Source organism: Sceloporus occidentalis, unplaced genomic scaffold (assembly GCF_023333645.1).
Source record: "Sceloporus occidentalis isolate IW3139 unplaced genomic scaffold, rSceOcc1.0.p SCAF_3, whole genome shotgun sequence".
NCBI lineage: Eukaryota > Metazoa > Chordata > Lepidosauria > Squamata > Phrynosomatidae > Sceloporus > Sceloporus occidentalis.
In genome coordinates, this window is record NW_028316983.1 from 238475095 (window position 1) to 238489510 (window position 14416).

The 14416-nt window shown below is 40.6% G+C and overlaps 1 protein-coding gene across 1 annotated transcript in view; it reads left to right on the forward strand.

Annotated features, from left to right (window-relative positions):
- The window catches only part of TG (thyroglobulin), a 167032-nt gene extending 153231 nt beyond the window's left edge, over window positions 1-13801 (forward strand). The window contains exons 41-44 of the mRNA XM_089517988.1: window positions 1593-1700; window positions 9533-9673; window positions 12126-12319; window positions 13528-13801. Of these exons, the coding sequence (XP_089374114.1) occupies window positions 1593-1700; window positions 9533-9673; window positions 12126-12319; window positions 13528-13640 (556 nt within the window). The 3' untranslated portion in view covers window positions 13641-13801. The remainder of the gene's footprint in view (window positions 1-1592; window positions 1701-9532; window positions 9674-12125; window positions 12320-13527) is intronic.
- Window positions 13802-14416: the final 615 nt, after the last annotated feature.

Below are 14416 nucleotides of genomic sequence, written 5' to 3' on the forward strand. Positions count from 1 at the left end.
TGCAGGCACCAGACTGAAAAGAAGGCCAGAGTAGAGACTCAATAATAATCTCCCAATGGCCGCAGCTCAGTCAGAGACCAACGTGCATCAATCTGAGGCTACATCTACACTGCAGAAATAATCCAGTTTGACACTTCTTTTAACTGCCATGGTTTAGTGCTAATGAATCGTGGGATTTGTAGTTTGCTGTGTCACCAGAGTTTTTGTGACAGGGAAGGCTAAATAAATAGCTCACAAAACTACACACCCCAGAATTTTCATAGCACTCAGCTATAGCAGTTAAAGTGGTATCAAACTGCATTATTTCTGCCATGTGGATGCAGCCTGAGATGTCAACAAGTTATATGCCATGGTGTACAACAGAGCTGCTATATCACATTCTGATTAAAAAAGCATCTAGTGGTGGGGAATTGGTGTGTATCTCTTTCCCTCTTCAACTGTTTCTTCTCATGAAATCATTGCACATGTACATACCTAGCATGGTCCCACTGCGATGTTCAGTGCATCAGCATTTTGAATGCTGAGAGGAAGCGGAAACTACAGAAGGGACAGTTCAGCAACGTGGAACTAGAGGTGGTGGTGGGGTGGGAATATGCATTCCTTCTTTGAATTATTTTTCTTCTGACGAGCTTCTCCTTGAAACTATTTCCTTCATAAAAATAGTGACAACAGTAGGACTCAGTTTCTGTAATGAGCTGCAATGGCCTTTCAGGAATACATTAGAGTGGATCAGGAGGCCTCAAGAGGTAGTGGACACCCTTCAATTGAATTATTTAACTCTTACATTTTAAGTAACTTTGCAGATTTCAAGGATATTGTGCTTCCACCTGGCACTGCAGTAGGATTGAATGAATGTATGGTCCCTCTCTACTGCTGTGATTCCCAAAGCTAAAACATTTTAAATACTTTTTGGATTACAACTCCCAGTATCCCCTAGCCAGCATGGCCATTCACATACTTTCTCCTGACACTTTATATCGCAGGTAAGATGCAGATTTTCTGAGTGCCAGGGCAGTCCTTGTGTCATTGTAATCCAAAAAAGTAACTTTCTTCAATCTCTAATGATTTCATTAACTAAGCGCTCATAAGAGACCCAATAGAATACTAAGAATTCTGGAGCATGTTCTTGGGGTACACACTGTGTTCAGACAAAGCAGTAGAAAGGTTTCTGGTACTTTGCTATTACCCAGTATATAATTAATATGCTTTAAAGCACACCATGTTATTTCCCTTATGTCTGAAGCTTGAAAAGAGGAGTCAGCAGAAGTGTGTAAGTGCAACTGTAGGGAAGGTAAATCTCCATGACTCATCTTCCTTTGCTTCTGAATTTGCAGATAAGCTGTCGGGGGCCCTTTGCTTTTCCATGAAAACCACTGGTCTTACTTCAATTGATTTATTTCTTTTCAAACTATCAGCAGCCTTTCCCCCAAATACATGTTTGTCATGTTTAGGTAAGCCCTAGCTTCGTATCATACCAGTTCTCTGTTCCAAAGCAGAAAGCATGATGCTCAAAATCCTTATACAGTACTTCTTGGTTAAATGCATTTTTTTTCTAGGTGATAACATTGCTTTATCTGTTGCTGTTTTTCCAGGGATCACTTCATCATTTGCCCCACAATTGCCATGGCCAAACACTGGGCTGGTCACAACCGAGGAAATGTCTTCATGTACCATGTGCCAGAGAGCTCTTCTGTGGCCAGGTAAGAAGATAGACAGAACTAATGGATTTCATTTAAAAATCAGTCCACATAAAGAGAAAGATTTGATTTGGAACACATTGTTATGTCTATGTTGATACTCCCCAGCAGCCTGACCCATGAGCAAAGGCTTGTGTCTGAGCAGAGGGGAGCGCGCCCCCCACACCTCCTCCTCCCGGGTACCTCCCGGATGTGTGTGTGGAGTCCGCACCTCCTCCACACACACATCCAGTGACGCTTCCTGTTCCTTTCACACACACACGCGTGCACACACACACGCACACAGTGTTTAGCTGTAGATGTCTTGCCCAGCTGATGGCTTCTGAGTAGGCTGGGAATCCACTCTGGGGTTTAGTGTGAACTCTAAAGCAGCTACCCAAAGAGCAATCTTCAAAACATATTCAGCAGCCAGCAACTTATTGTCTGCTTTAAAAGTAAGAGTGAATTCACTATCACATTACCATAGGATCCACTGGCCACCTATGATAACCAGAGCTATGAAGTAATGAGCTGCAAGTAACAAGTTTTGATTACAGAATGAAATTGCTTTGCTATAATGAGTAGCATTTTCTATTTACTTTTCAGAGACTCCCTTAAAATAATTTTAGAGGTATTTGGATAAGGGTGGGGATTTTTCTCCTCAAGTTTTATGCCATTCTTTTACCAAAGCTGATATTTTTTAATGATCTTTTAAAAAGTGAGTACAAATATACCTCACTATGCAAAGGGATGTTGCAGTACCTTTGGGATTAACTATGTGAACAAAGTTATAACATAAGTTTTCGTACACCTGGTCTACTTCTTCAGATGCATGGAGTGAACTGGTTCCTAGGAAGGACCTTTATATACAGACTGTATGAGTAGCCATAGAAATGAAAAATCTGTGGGTATGGCAATGAGACAATAAGTTCAGAACTTCAGAAAGAGTGGATACAGAGATTTCAAAATCCAGCAAAACCTAAGGAGCTATGTTCTGTCTTCTTTAGAACAATTTGGAAGAGCCCTACACACAAAGTATACATGCAAATTGTAAAAAACAAAGGTACCCATTGTATAAATTTAAACAATCATGTAAAGTAAATATGGGGTTTGCACAGAAAACACATGAAGGAGGTATTATTTTCCTTCATGTGTTTTCAGTACACCTCACTGCCATTTTCTGTGTAGGTATCAGTGGATTGGGGCGGGGAAGTATATTTATGCAATTATAGAAACAAAATGGTTGAGATCTTGATTGGGGCTGCAGGAATTGGGGTCTTCATTTTCAGGCTTGTATAGGGAGCAAGATCCAAAGTCCTCTGATGTCAAAATACTTATCCAGCATTTGCCTCAAGCATCTTGTCAGGTCAGGATGTTCTTTTCCAGTTGCAATCTTTTGTCAACCAAAGCAACGCAGCTCAGGAAACGAGGGTTTCATGCTCTGTCTTTATAATTTGCTTAATATATTACCAGGAAACATAGCCAAACTTGCAAATAGATGCAGAAGGAAAGAGCTTTCTTCAGAGGATATCAAATAAATTCCATCCACATATTTAAAATGAGTCCATGGCGCCTCCCTTACGTATGGTCCTATGGTCTGGTTATCAGTAACCAAACAGACGGCTAGACAGTATAACCTTTTACATCGGAAATCATATACAGCTGAGATCAAGGGATCTCCTAAATTTGTTTGCTAAGAGCTCCTTTTAAAGTTGAAAATCCTCTGTGCCTTGAAAATCCTCCTTCTGCCTGAAGAGGCATGGAGAAGCCAGAGAGAAGACACAGTTTATGACCCTGTTTTCCAGCTTTCGGTTGGCTTCACTGGTCTGACTATGAAAAAAACCTGTATGTATCATCTTCCTTCTTCTTGCAAGACTACTTGCTGACCTTCTCAGCCCTAGCATTGGGAGAGAGAGAGTTTCTCCACATTCTCTGGAGTTTAGGAGTGAAGCAATAAAAAATGCTATTCTTTTTACCAGAAAGAACACCTCTCTCCAGGTCCCCCAGTGAAACTCAACATCTGCCAGATGTTCATGCTGGAAGACCTACAAATGCCTAGAGAAGTGTTCTTTAAGAACTTCTAGGTTCTCCAGCACAACTCTATGGTCAACTTATAGTAGGGTTGCACTGGAGGACCTAGAGATTCCTAGAGAGAACATATTAATTAAAACCGCAAATAATCAAAGCTGCAAAGGTGAAAGCCACAAATGTGGAGGGCAACTGTATAGGTTATAGCCAAGGGTAGAGCGAGGGAACTGTTTGAGGTAGTAGGTTCTAGAGAGCAACAATACATATCCTCCAACTGTCCTGATTTGACATGGTCAATCCAGATTATCCCTTTGGCTTCTCACTTTTTCAGTTGCTTTTAAAATGTGCCAGTTTCTCCCATCACCACCTTTTCCTGTTTGTCTTCAGCTTACTTCAGTTGCTACAAACTGAGTGAAAAGTGCAAAATCATTTGTACTCAACAAACTCAGCAAGGAGAAGAGGAAAGGAGTGGGTGGAATCCTGGCCTTCCCTACAGACTCCGGCTTGTTTGTTCTTTCTCTTTACTAACATTTTTCATTATGTTAGCAAACTATTGTTTCTTGGCCACATGTGTCTAGTTTTTATCTGTGAGATATAGCACAGCAGTTGCAGCCTTCCTGATGCTCCTTGATGACATTTAGGGTTCATTTTTCTGGATTTGATCAGAAAAATCACCACATTTATCAAATTTTCTTTGAAAGAATTTGGTTTCCAAGTACGTTTCAGAGAAGTTGTAGAGAGGTCATCCATCTCTCTACATGCTTGCAGTTTGTAGAATCGTAGAGTTGAAAGCGAACTGGATATCCTTCTAGTCAAATTCTCGGCCAGTTCTAGAATCCACCACCAAAGTAGCCATGAGAAGTCTCCATATCACTTCTTTTTAAACATGTCCAATGAAAGAGTGGTAGTCTATTTCACTTTCTAACAGCTTTTCACTTTAGGAAGCTCTTTCTGATGTTTAATCAGAATCTTCTTTCTGCTAATCTGAATCCACCTATTTGGGTCTTCTGGAATAGCAGGAAAGAACATGGGTTCTAGATTGGATTACACTTCTAATTTGGTTTCTAGGATTACTCCAGACCCTCTCACCTCAGTCAGCAGGGACAAATATTGCCCTTATATTTATTTTATTTGAAGACAAATGGTGATCCATACAGCAGAACACTTATTTTTGTCTCAGCTATATTTTTAGTCTTTCCTCAATTATAACAAAATTATGGTTGCCTTTTGTTTAACCCTCCCCCATAAAAACCCCTCCAAAATCTATGACTCACTCCTTTTGAACAGTGATGTAATGTGTCTATCATTCCCCAATGCATTCAATCTTTTTTTTTTTTGATAGCTAAAACCAAAAGCCAGCTAAAATGCAGCAGATAAAAAGCATGATGAGCTCATACAGCGCTAGACAATAAGGTTTGGAAACATTTTGCAGAGAAGAGAAGAAAGATAATTGGTTATGAGGAGGCTATGATTTATTCACTGAAAATGCTGACCGTTGATGTCCAGATAATGATTTCCATCGTTATTGAAAATGTTACAAGAGTCACACCCACTTAATCAATCTATATTTGGTTATTTTTCTAAGTATTCCAAATGCTTCATAAGCAGCAGAACCTAGAAATTTCCAAGTTTAAAAAAGCAGTTCATTCCTGTTACCCATGAACATTGTGTGAGAAATTACCCACTGCTGGTTACAATTCTGAAAAAGTAATTTACCATGTTAATAATGTTCTGTTCACTATTTTTCGATTGTTTTAGTTGCTTTCTTCAGTGGGAGAGGGGACCTTTAGGACAGACAAGAGAATGGCTTAAAATACTTTAAAGTATTGTCCAAATGCTCTAATAGTGTCCTTTAGAAGTAACTTTTGAAAGGAGAAGCCATTACTTGTTACCCCAGTAAAGTAGTGGTCCTCTTCCCTTTTGGCATTAGTTTTGGTATGTGAGTACATTGCTCCTTCATTACCACCAGGACCCTTGTAAGTCATAATAGTTTGTTTTTATTGTATATGATTGTATGTAATTGTAATGTGTTGTTCACCGCCCTGATCATAGGAAGGGCGGTATACAAATAATTTTTATTTTATTTTATTTATTTATTATTCTTTCTGAATTCTCAAACAGTAAATCTTGCAACAGCTCTACTGGGTGGACATTTCTATACTCATATTACACATTCATTTTCTATGTATGTTTGTAAAAGCTGGAGTGTGAAGAAAGTTGGCAGGCAGAAATGTGGTGCTGAAAGAAATGAACTGCTAGAAAGACAAACGGACTGCTAAAAAGACAATGAATGAATCTTAGAGCAAATCAAGCCTGAACTCTAGAAGCAAAGGCGCGTTACAGACCGCCCAAAATGGGCGGTCTGCCGCCGCCGCCATTTGCGGCGTAGAGGAGCCCCAGCGTCCAAACCATGGGGCTCCCCAGCGCCACAAAAAAGAAATGCCAAAATGGTGCTTCTTTTCGCGGTGCAGTTATGACACTGCAAGGCGCCAATGGCGCACTTGTGGCATCATTTGTGCTGTGCGACATGCGGATGCAACGCGTCCGCTACGTCAAGATGGCAGCGCCCGTGTGGAACGGGGACCACCATTTTGTGCGCACTCTGCGCATATTAGGGTTAGGGGCATCAGGAAGTGACACCCCTTTATAACCCTAATACGCGCGGAGCGCGTACTATAGGCCTGTGCGGAACGGGCCAAAGACTACTAAATTGAGGCTGTCATACTTTGGACATAACATGAGACAATGTGACTTGTTAGAAAAGACCAAAATGCTTGGTAAAGTAGAAGGCAGTAAGGAAAGAATAAGGCCACATTAAAGGTGGTTTTGATTCAATCAAGGAAGACACAGCCCTGAGTCTGAAAGACTTGAGCTGGGCTGTTGGTGACTGTAGATCCTGGAGATCTCTTATTCGTTGCATCACCATCAGTCATCTGAGGAAGTAGACCAAGTCTACAAAAGCTATGCTACAACTTCTTTCACACAGTTAATCTCAAAGGTGCTACAAGATCCCTTTGCATTCTGATATTCCGGACTAGCATGGCTATGGCTGCATCTGCACTGCAGAAATAGTTTTATACCACTTTAACTGCCATGGCTCAGTGCTATGGAATTGTGGGAATTATAGTTTAGTGAGACATTTAGACTTCTCTGTCAGAGAGCTCTGGTGCCAAAACATAGCACAGATCCCAGCAGTGGACCATGGAAATTAAAATTGGATTATTTCTGCAGTGTGGGTGGCCTCCAAGTCTCTGAATTCTACCATCAAACAAATTCATCTTGATGACAAATAATTCTGTTCCAAAGGAACCTGCATCAAATCTTGGCTAAATGGATTCATTATCGAACATTTTCAAATGTTAACCGAACAGTCATTTGCAATCTAAGTAGCTAGTTCCTCTCTGATCTGTTTACAGTGGGCAGCTAAACTTTTCCCCCTGTTCCCATAGTATAAGAATGTACATGCAGCAGAGCTGACTAGCAATGGACTGTGGATCTGTCCTCCCCCTCCCCCCCAAAAGCCAGTCGTTTTAGACCAAGTTTGCTTAACATTGGGAAATGGCAACTAAAAGGTACAAGTAATGGACACCACATTAGATAACCTTTTTAAAAAAGGAAAAGAAAAGACAGATTATACATATTGGACACACCTATCACCACTGAACAGTGCAAGTGCGGTATACCACTAACTACCAAATCCACACATAAATAAAAGGGGAGGGAGCTCAGTTTAATGCTTTCTTGTGAGCATTCCACAAGCCTTGATTCACAATGTGAGCACTGATCTGACTTGGCAGGGGAGTTCTTGTAATATCACAGTTGTTATTATATTACCAAATAAAGCAGAGCCTGGAAGCTCATTTTTAGACTACACCTCCCAGTATCCCTTATCTAGTGTGCATGCATGTTGGGAAGTCTGGAGGTTGTAGTCTTTTCCACTTTCTGGAAGAAAGCTCCTTTTACTAACTGAATGGTCTCATTGCTGAGTGGTCCATTCCCTGACCCCTTCTCCTCTTGAAATCCATACTACCTTAAGAGCAATAGTTAGGGCGAAGATTGTGGTAAAGTAGGGGGGGGGGAACAAGTATATTATTGTCAAAACAAAGTTATTGAGCTCTGATCCTGCTTAATCCTTGTCTAAACAGTCAGAAAATGGAACAAAAATATGCTTTAATCTTGTTTCAGTTCTCTCTGGTCTGTTTTGTCAACTGCTGGTAAATAATTCCCTTTCCATATGCATCGTATTATTGAGGTTTTAAGATGGGACAGAGGACAGAAAGGCCAGAGTTGTCCCATGTTTCATGGGAATCTATGTGGGAATGTATCTCAATGTAGTTTTAATTTGACACAAAGACAGAAGTATGTTGTTATGCATTCTTTTGCTCAGGGCCAGATTACATTTATGCTCTTTTTGAAGTTCCAGACCTAGTGTCCACAGCAGAGAGGAACAATTTTGGTTGGTTCAGGGGCTAATTTTGTTTCCTCTCCTCACCCAGAACTGATGCTGGCAGCACTTCTACCAATCATCCAATTATTTGGCATTTTTCTCCAAACCAGTATTAACTGGAAGTTCACTTCCAGTGTGGAACAAAACAAAAACATCCCACAACAGTGGGAGAGCAATGAAGTGCGAACAGTGCAGCATATGGTTTGCATGCTGTGTGACATCAGGAGCATTTTTATATCCCTTGCCCAAAGACCCCCCTACCAGCCTCCAGATCACCCCAAATTTAAATAAAAAATCTGAGTGCATTTTCTGCTGGAAAACAACCAAAAAACACCACACCACTGTTTCTGGAAGAGTGCTTTACTGTTAGATGCATCCCAGTCCTTAAAACATTTGCAGCCTCTCTATGGACTTTATCACACAGGGAAAATCAGGGGTAAATTGGGGGCTAAAACAGCAATTATCCCATGCAAAATGTGATATTGCACTTAAGATTTTCACACACATTGCTATTAAACAGGCAATAAAGGGGCAATAAAGAGCAACAAATCATTTTTGGGATTTCCCCACGAATGATTTGTTGCTATTTATTGCCTTTTTATTGCCTCTTTATTGCCTGTTAACAGCAACATTGCGTGAAAATCTTAAGTGCAATATCGTGTTTTGCATGGGATAATAGCTAATTAAACCTCCGATTTTGCCCAATTTCCCCTATGTGATAAAGACCAATCATGAGTACCATTTCTGTTTCCACTTCGTTGGATTGGCAGCAACTGTGACTAAAGTGGAGGGATACATGCTACTGATCTATCTCTCTGTGTAGATATATATATATATTTAAAGTATACAATGAAAACAGAAGTTGGCCACCATATATTGCTCTCAGGCCCTGAAGCCATGTAGCAATGGTAGAATTCATTCACTAGGAATTATTCTGTGATTTCATGCCATTTGATGTTTCTGTGCTGTTGCAGAGGGCTGGATCACATGACCCAAGGGTCCTTTCTGACATTACAGTTCTATCATTTTATGAAAACAGGGAGCTACATGATGTTAAGTCAGAACATTTTTCCCCCCTAACATAATATGGACAAAATGACTGGCTGCAGTTTCAACCTGTTTATCCTTCCCCCCCCCCCCCCTTAAAATATAACATTTTCTATCACATCTTTTATGGTCTTCCTGGTGATGTCTTATTACATATGTAGCAATTTTCCAAGAGGTGTTGAATTTCTGTGAGCTCTTGTTTGGCACCATCCCCCTTTACATCTTCAGTTCTACTCAATTTGCTTTCTTAATCCTCCCCCACATGCAGTAAATAGACTGGTGGTATGTTTTTCATCATGTCCTTCCTCAGTTTCTCTTTTTGTTTTGTTTTCAGTTCAAGCCTGGAATTCTTGCCTGATGTTCTGTATGCATTTGGGTTGCCTTTCCATTCTGAGTATGAAAATCAGTACCCTCTGGAAGAGAAGAACCTCTCTTTAGCCATAATGCAGTACTTCGCCAACTTTATAAAATCTGGGTGTGTATTGCATGCTTTATAAAACCTGGGTGTGTACTGCAAGTGTTGTGATCCAATTGGCTGCATGACAGGCTATAAAGGCACAGCAAAGCTTCTGAGCTCCTTTTTCATAGTCTTTCTGTGTGCATCTCTGTGGCACACAACTGGCTGCACCCTAAGTACCTTGAACTTTAATAGAAGTTTCAATTGCAAGCACGTGGAAAGAAATATTCAAGGGGCACATGTGGTGGACACAACCCTGAACCCTTCCACAGAGTGTAGCCTCCCCCCAAAAAACAGACAAAGGTTAGCAGAAAACGAAACTGAAAATAAGATAACATCATTTCTAGTTGTATCTGCAGATTCTGCAGGGAATGTGATGGTGAAAAATTCCCCCTTCCCCCCCAGCTCCACATTTATCAATTCTTGAATTAAGATGTGGCTTTTAAAGAGCTGAGTTTGTCCTTTCGAAATACCCAACTTTCCAAGTCCTCTTGAAATTGCAAGAAGACACTTGCAAACACCATTAAACCTGAGATAATGAAGTTTTTCAGAACTGTTGCTGAGTATTGTTTTAGTGAAGTGGAACAAATGAAACTGATCAGAGGAAGTCAAAAAAAGAAAGAAGACACTCCCTGAAGCTGTTGACAAGAACCAGACAAAGCAGAAGCAATCACCCCAGTTCACATATTACACATAAAAATTCCAAAAGGGTTTTTTTCCCCTTCAAAATCCATATTTGTCATGGTGGAATTACAGTGGTTTCCCCTGAACATTCCATTTAGATATAGTAAATACATTGCTTGGCTATATCCTAGAATTACACAATTGGAAGAAACCTCAAAGCGCATCAAGTCCAGGAGTACAACACATGCATTTCTCTAGATGTTGATGGGCTGCAGCACCTAGCATTCCATACCACTGGCTATGCCACTGAGAGCTGTTGGAGTTGTAGTCCAACCACATCTGGAGGACCACATAATTTCTAACCCTGATGTAGTGCAACATCTCTCCTGATGATGTTCCAAATCACCACAACATGCACTATATGGGATAAACTAAAACTGGGTCTTCAAACTTCAGAATCTGCTTACCTCTGTTATAGACAAACCGCCATGTGAGCAGAATGCTGGACAAAAGCAAGCACTTATTTTAATCCAGCATGGCTATTCTTATATTCTTAAGTACTGCAAAACACAAAACTTGTATGCAAGAGGACATGGAGATTCTTTTGCAAGATCAGCAGTTTCCAACCAGTCTTTCACAAGAGTAAGGACTTTATCACACAGGGAAAAATGAGGGGTTTAAAGAATGATTATCCCATGAAAATCACGCAATCGTGATTAGCATTTTCACATGACGTTGCGATTAAATTGCCATTATCCCAGGAATAAACAGGCAATAAACAGCAACAAATCATTCAAGGAGATATCCTGTGAATGATTTGTTGCTGTTTATTCCTGGGATAATGGCAATTTAATCGCGATGTGTGTGAAAATGTTAATTGTGATTGCATGATTTTCATGGGATAATAGCTGTTTAAATCCACCAATTTTCCTTGTGTGATAAAGTCCATAGTCACATGAGTCTGGAAACTCATTTCTGTTTGCATCTGATCTACCATTTGATATTCTGGCATCTACTGTCTCTGTACATTGAAGTTCAGTTTAATTGGCATTTTTGTTGTTGTTGTTGTGTACCATCAAATCATTTCTGATGTAGGGGAACCCATCATGGGGTTTTCTTGGCAAGATTTGTTTAGAGGTGGTTTGCCATTGCCTTCCCCTGAGGCTGAGGACATGTAACCTGATCTCTAGAGTCATAATCCAAGACTCAAACCACTATGCCACAGTGGTTCTTAATTAGCATTAGCATTGCTAATAACTATTAGCACTGGCAGAGCTATTATCTTTGAAGTTAATCCATTTTGCAGAATAACTCTTTCCCCTTTTAATTATTGGCATGGGCTTCTCTCATCCATGTAGCTATAAGGTGAGCAAAAGGAGGGCATTGCCTCCAAATAAGAATTTTGCCCCTTTCCAAATGAATTTTTCCTTTAGTTCCCAAATTTCTAGCACTGCAGAGTGATACACTGAAACCCACTCACACCTAGAACTCTTATATCTGCTGTGTTTTCATTCCCTTGGTAACTCTGCCTGCCCCTTTTCTCTGGATACCTTAACTGTATTTCTGAATTGTCAACAGAAGTTTTAATTTACTGCGATGCTGGAAATTTTAGAGTGAAAGAAAATTTCATTAGGGGACAGTGCCTTCCTTTTGTCTTCCCATAGCTCTCTTGAACTTAGGCATGGGACCCTATTGTTTCCAAAACCATGTATCCAGAGCAATACATAGTGTAAAGAAGGAAAGCAAACAGGTTTTATATTCTTAATGTTTTAATAGAAGTTGTGCAAGTTGTTGGGGTTGGAAGCTGGCTGAATCATCAGCTACTTAACCCTGTTCCTTTTTCTAGAAATCCAAATGGCCCTTACAAATTCTCTAGAAAAATGACTGGACTTGCATCACCTTGGCCTATGTTTCGAGCAGACACTGGTGGAGACAGTTATAAGGAATTTACTGCTTCTTTGAAGAACCGGAAAGAGCTGAAGAAAACAGAATGTTCATTCTGGTCTGATTATATCAAAACACTCAAGGCTTCAACAAGTTGTAAGTATATGATTCTTTTTCTTCATGTATGTCTTTAGGACTATATGACCCAGGGGTTGGAAAACCTTTGACCCAGGGTTGAATCCCATGCCTAAAACATTCCCAATTTGTCAGGGACAGTCCCTGTGTTCAAACTGCAAAAATAGTTTGCTCTCTATTAACTTAGCAGCAAGGAGAGGAAGGGACAGAATCTTGCCCTTTCCAATGGACTGAAGCAAAAGCAAACTATTGCAGCTTCTCTTAGCTTGTGTGTTTTTCCTCCTTAATAACTTTTGTCATCTTATAGCAAATACATCTTGATCTCACTCTGGTGTTGCTTGGCCACACATGTCTTAGGCTTAGTACACACCACCAGGAAGCGGTGTCCTGGAGGCAATAGTAGGGCTCGGGACCATGCACCAACCGCACACTCCCAAGCCCTACTACATGTGGGCGGCAGCCTGATGGCAGCATCCTGTCCACCTGGGTGCCGTCATCTTTACATAAGGGATTGCAGTGTCTGCACATTTGCGCATGTCTGTTACGTCATGAGTGCACCAGTGGTGCACTTGTGACATAACCTGGGCGCTGGAGGGACGTCACACTGTTTGGTGGCTGTGGTGTCCCTCCGGAGTTAAAATGGGCTCCTGCACACCGCCATTTTCTGGTGGTCTTGGAAGGCAGCATACAATTCTTCAAAACAAATCAGATTCTCTATGAGTATTCTCTTCTGAATGCTGAGAACTGTGACTTGTATGCATGGAAGTTAAATAATTGTGCCTTTCAAAAAAAAAATCTTAGAGAGTGTCATTATTGCTTTTCTTTAAAAAGATTCCAAAGCTTTGAACCCCAAATGTTCTTCCTGGGCAGTATATTTTGATGAAGTTTGCTATGAGAATTTTGAAGCCAAGCTAAGAATACTGAAAACATCCATCTGTATCAAGACAGAATTGTTGCAGCACAATGTTTTGCTTAGACTTCACTGGTAACAAACACACAACTAATTGAATTAACATTAAGCAATTTACCATCTATCTGTAGCGGAAACTGTAGACAGGCTATTAAATAAGAATTAATCCACTGGAGTAATCCCAGACGGCTGTTTACCAGACTAAAGTGAGAAAGTAATTGGTGGAGCATATTGGGTGGAAGCGGTTGCCTCAATAAGAAAGGATTATTTGCATAAACTTTCCCTGTATGACGCATTCTTGTTTGTACTATGATTTCAGGCAGAAGAGAGCAGCCTGCCACAAGTGAGCCTAGGGATGAACTGGTTGAAGCCTCTTTTTCTAAAACTACTCAGACAAAGCTCCCAGAAGACAAGGTGGCCTACAGCAAATAAAACATAGCTTTTCCATCTGATTTTGGATTGCTTGGACAAAGTCAGGTTACTCTGCCCCTGAGTTGGTGAATGACCTTGTTGTATCATAATGGTGTGTCTGTACTAGATTACTTTAATATCAAATATGGTTGCTGTCATGTGAGACAGGTGAAGTCCAAAATGACATGACACTATCCAGTGGATCAAATATGTTGAATATCAGTGCATCAGATTGTACATTCATCATTCAATAAAACCTCAAAACAATTCTGAAATGGCTCTGTTTCTTAAAATACTCAAGACAGCATGCCTGTTAATTGCATGTATAATATCTAGTTGTGACTGTCACTGACTTAGGAGCTTATCACACTGCTAAAAAAAAAAAACCTGATTTAGCTCTCCCAAGATGAATTCTAATTCGGGAGGCAGCCAGGTTCTATTGCACATAATTTGCCACCAAATCTGCCGGCTGAATACAGCCTGGATGAAGCCCGGGTCCCAGGAGCACTCAGCAAACTGCTTTTCAAAGTCAGGCTGTATTCGGCCAGCGGATTCGGTGGCAAATTACAAGTGAAAGAACCCAGCTGCCTCCTGAATTAGAATTCAACTTGGGAGAGGTAAGCTGGGGCTTTGTAGCGGTGCGATAAACTCCTTAATTTTGGATTAATTTCGGGCCAGCTGTATCTTTACAATGGATGCGGAAAACATGTGGGATGTTGTTGGATGGCTCCTCCATTATCCTGCACTAGGGGTTGTAGGTGTCAAACAATATCTAGAAGGCAATGCAGTCCCCCTGT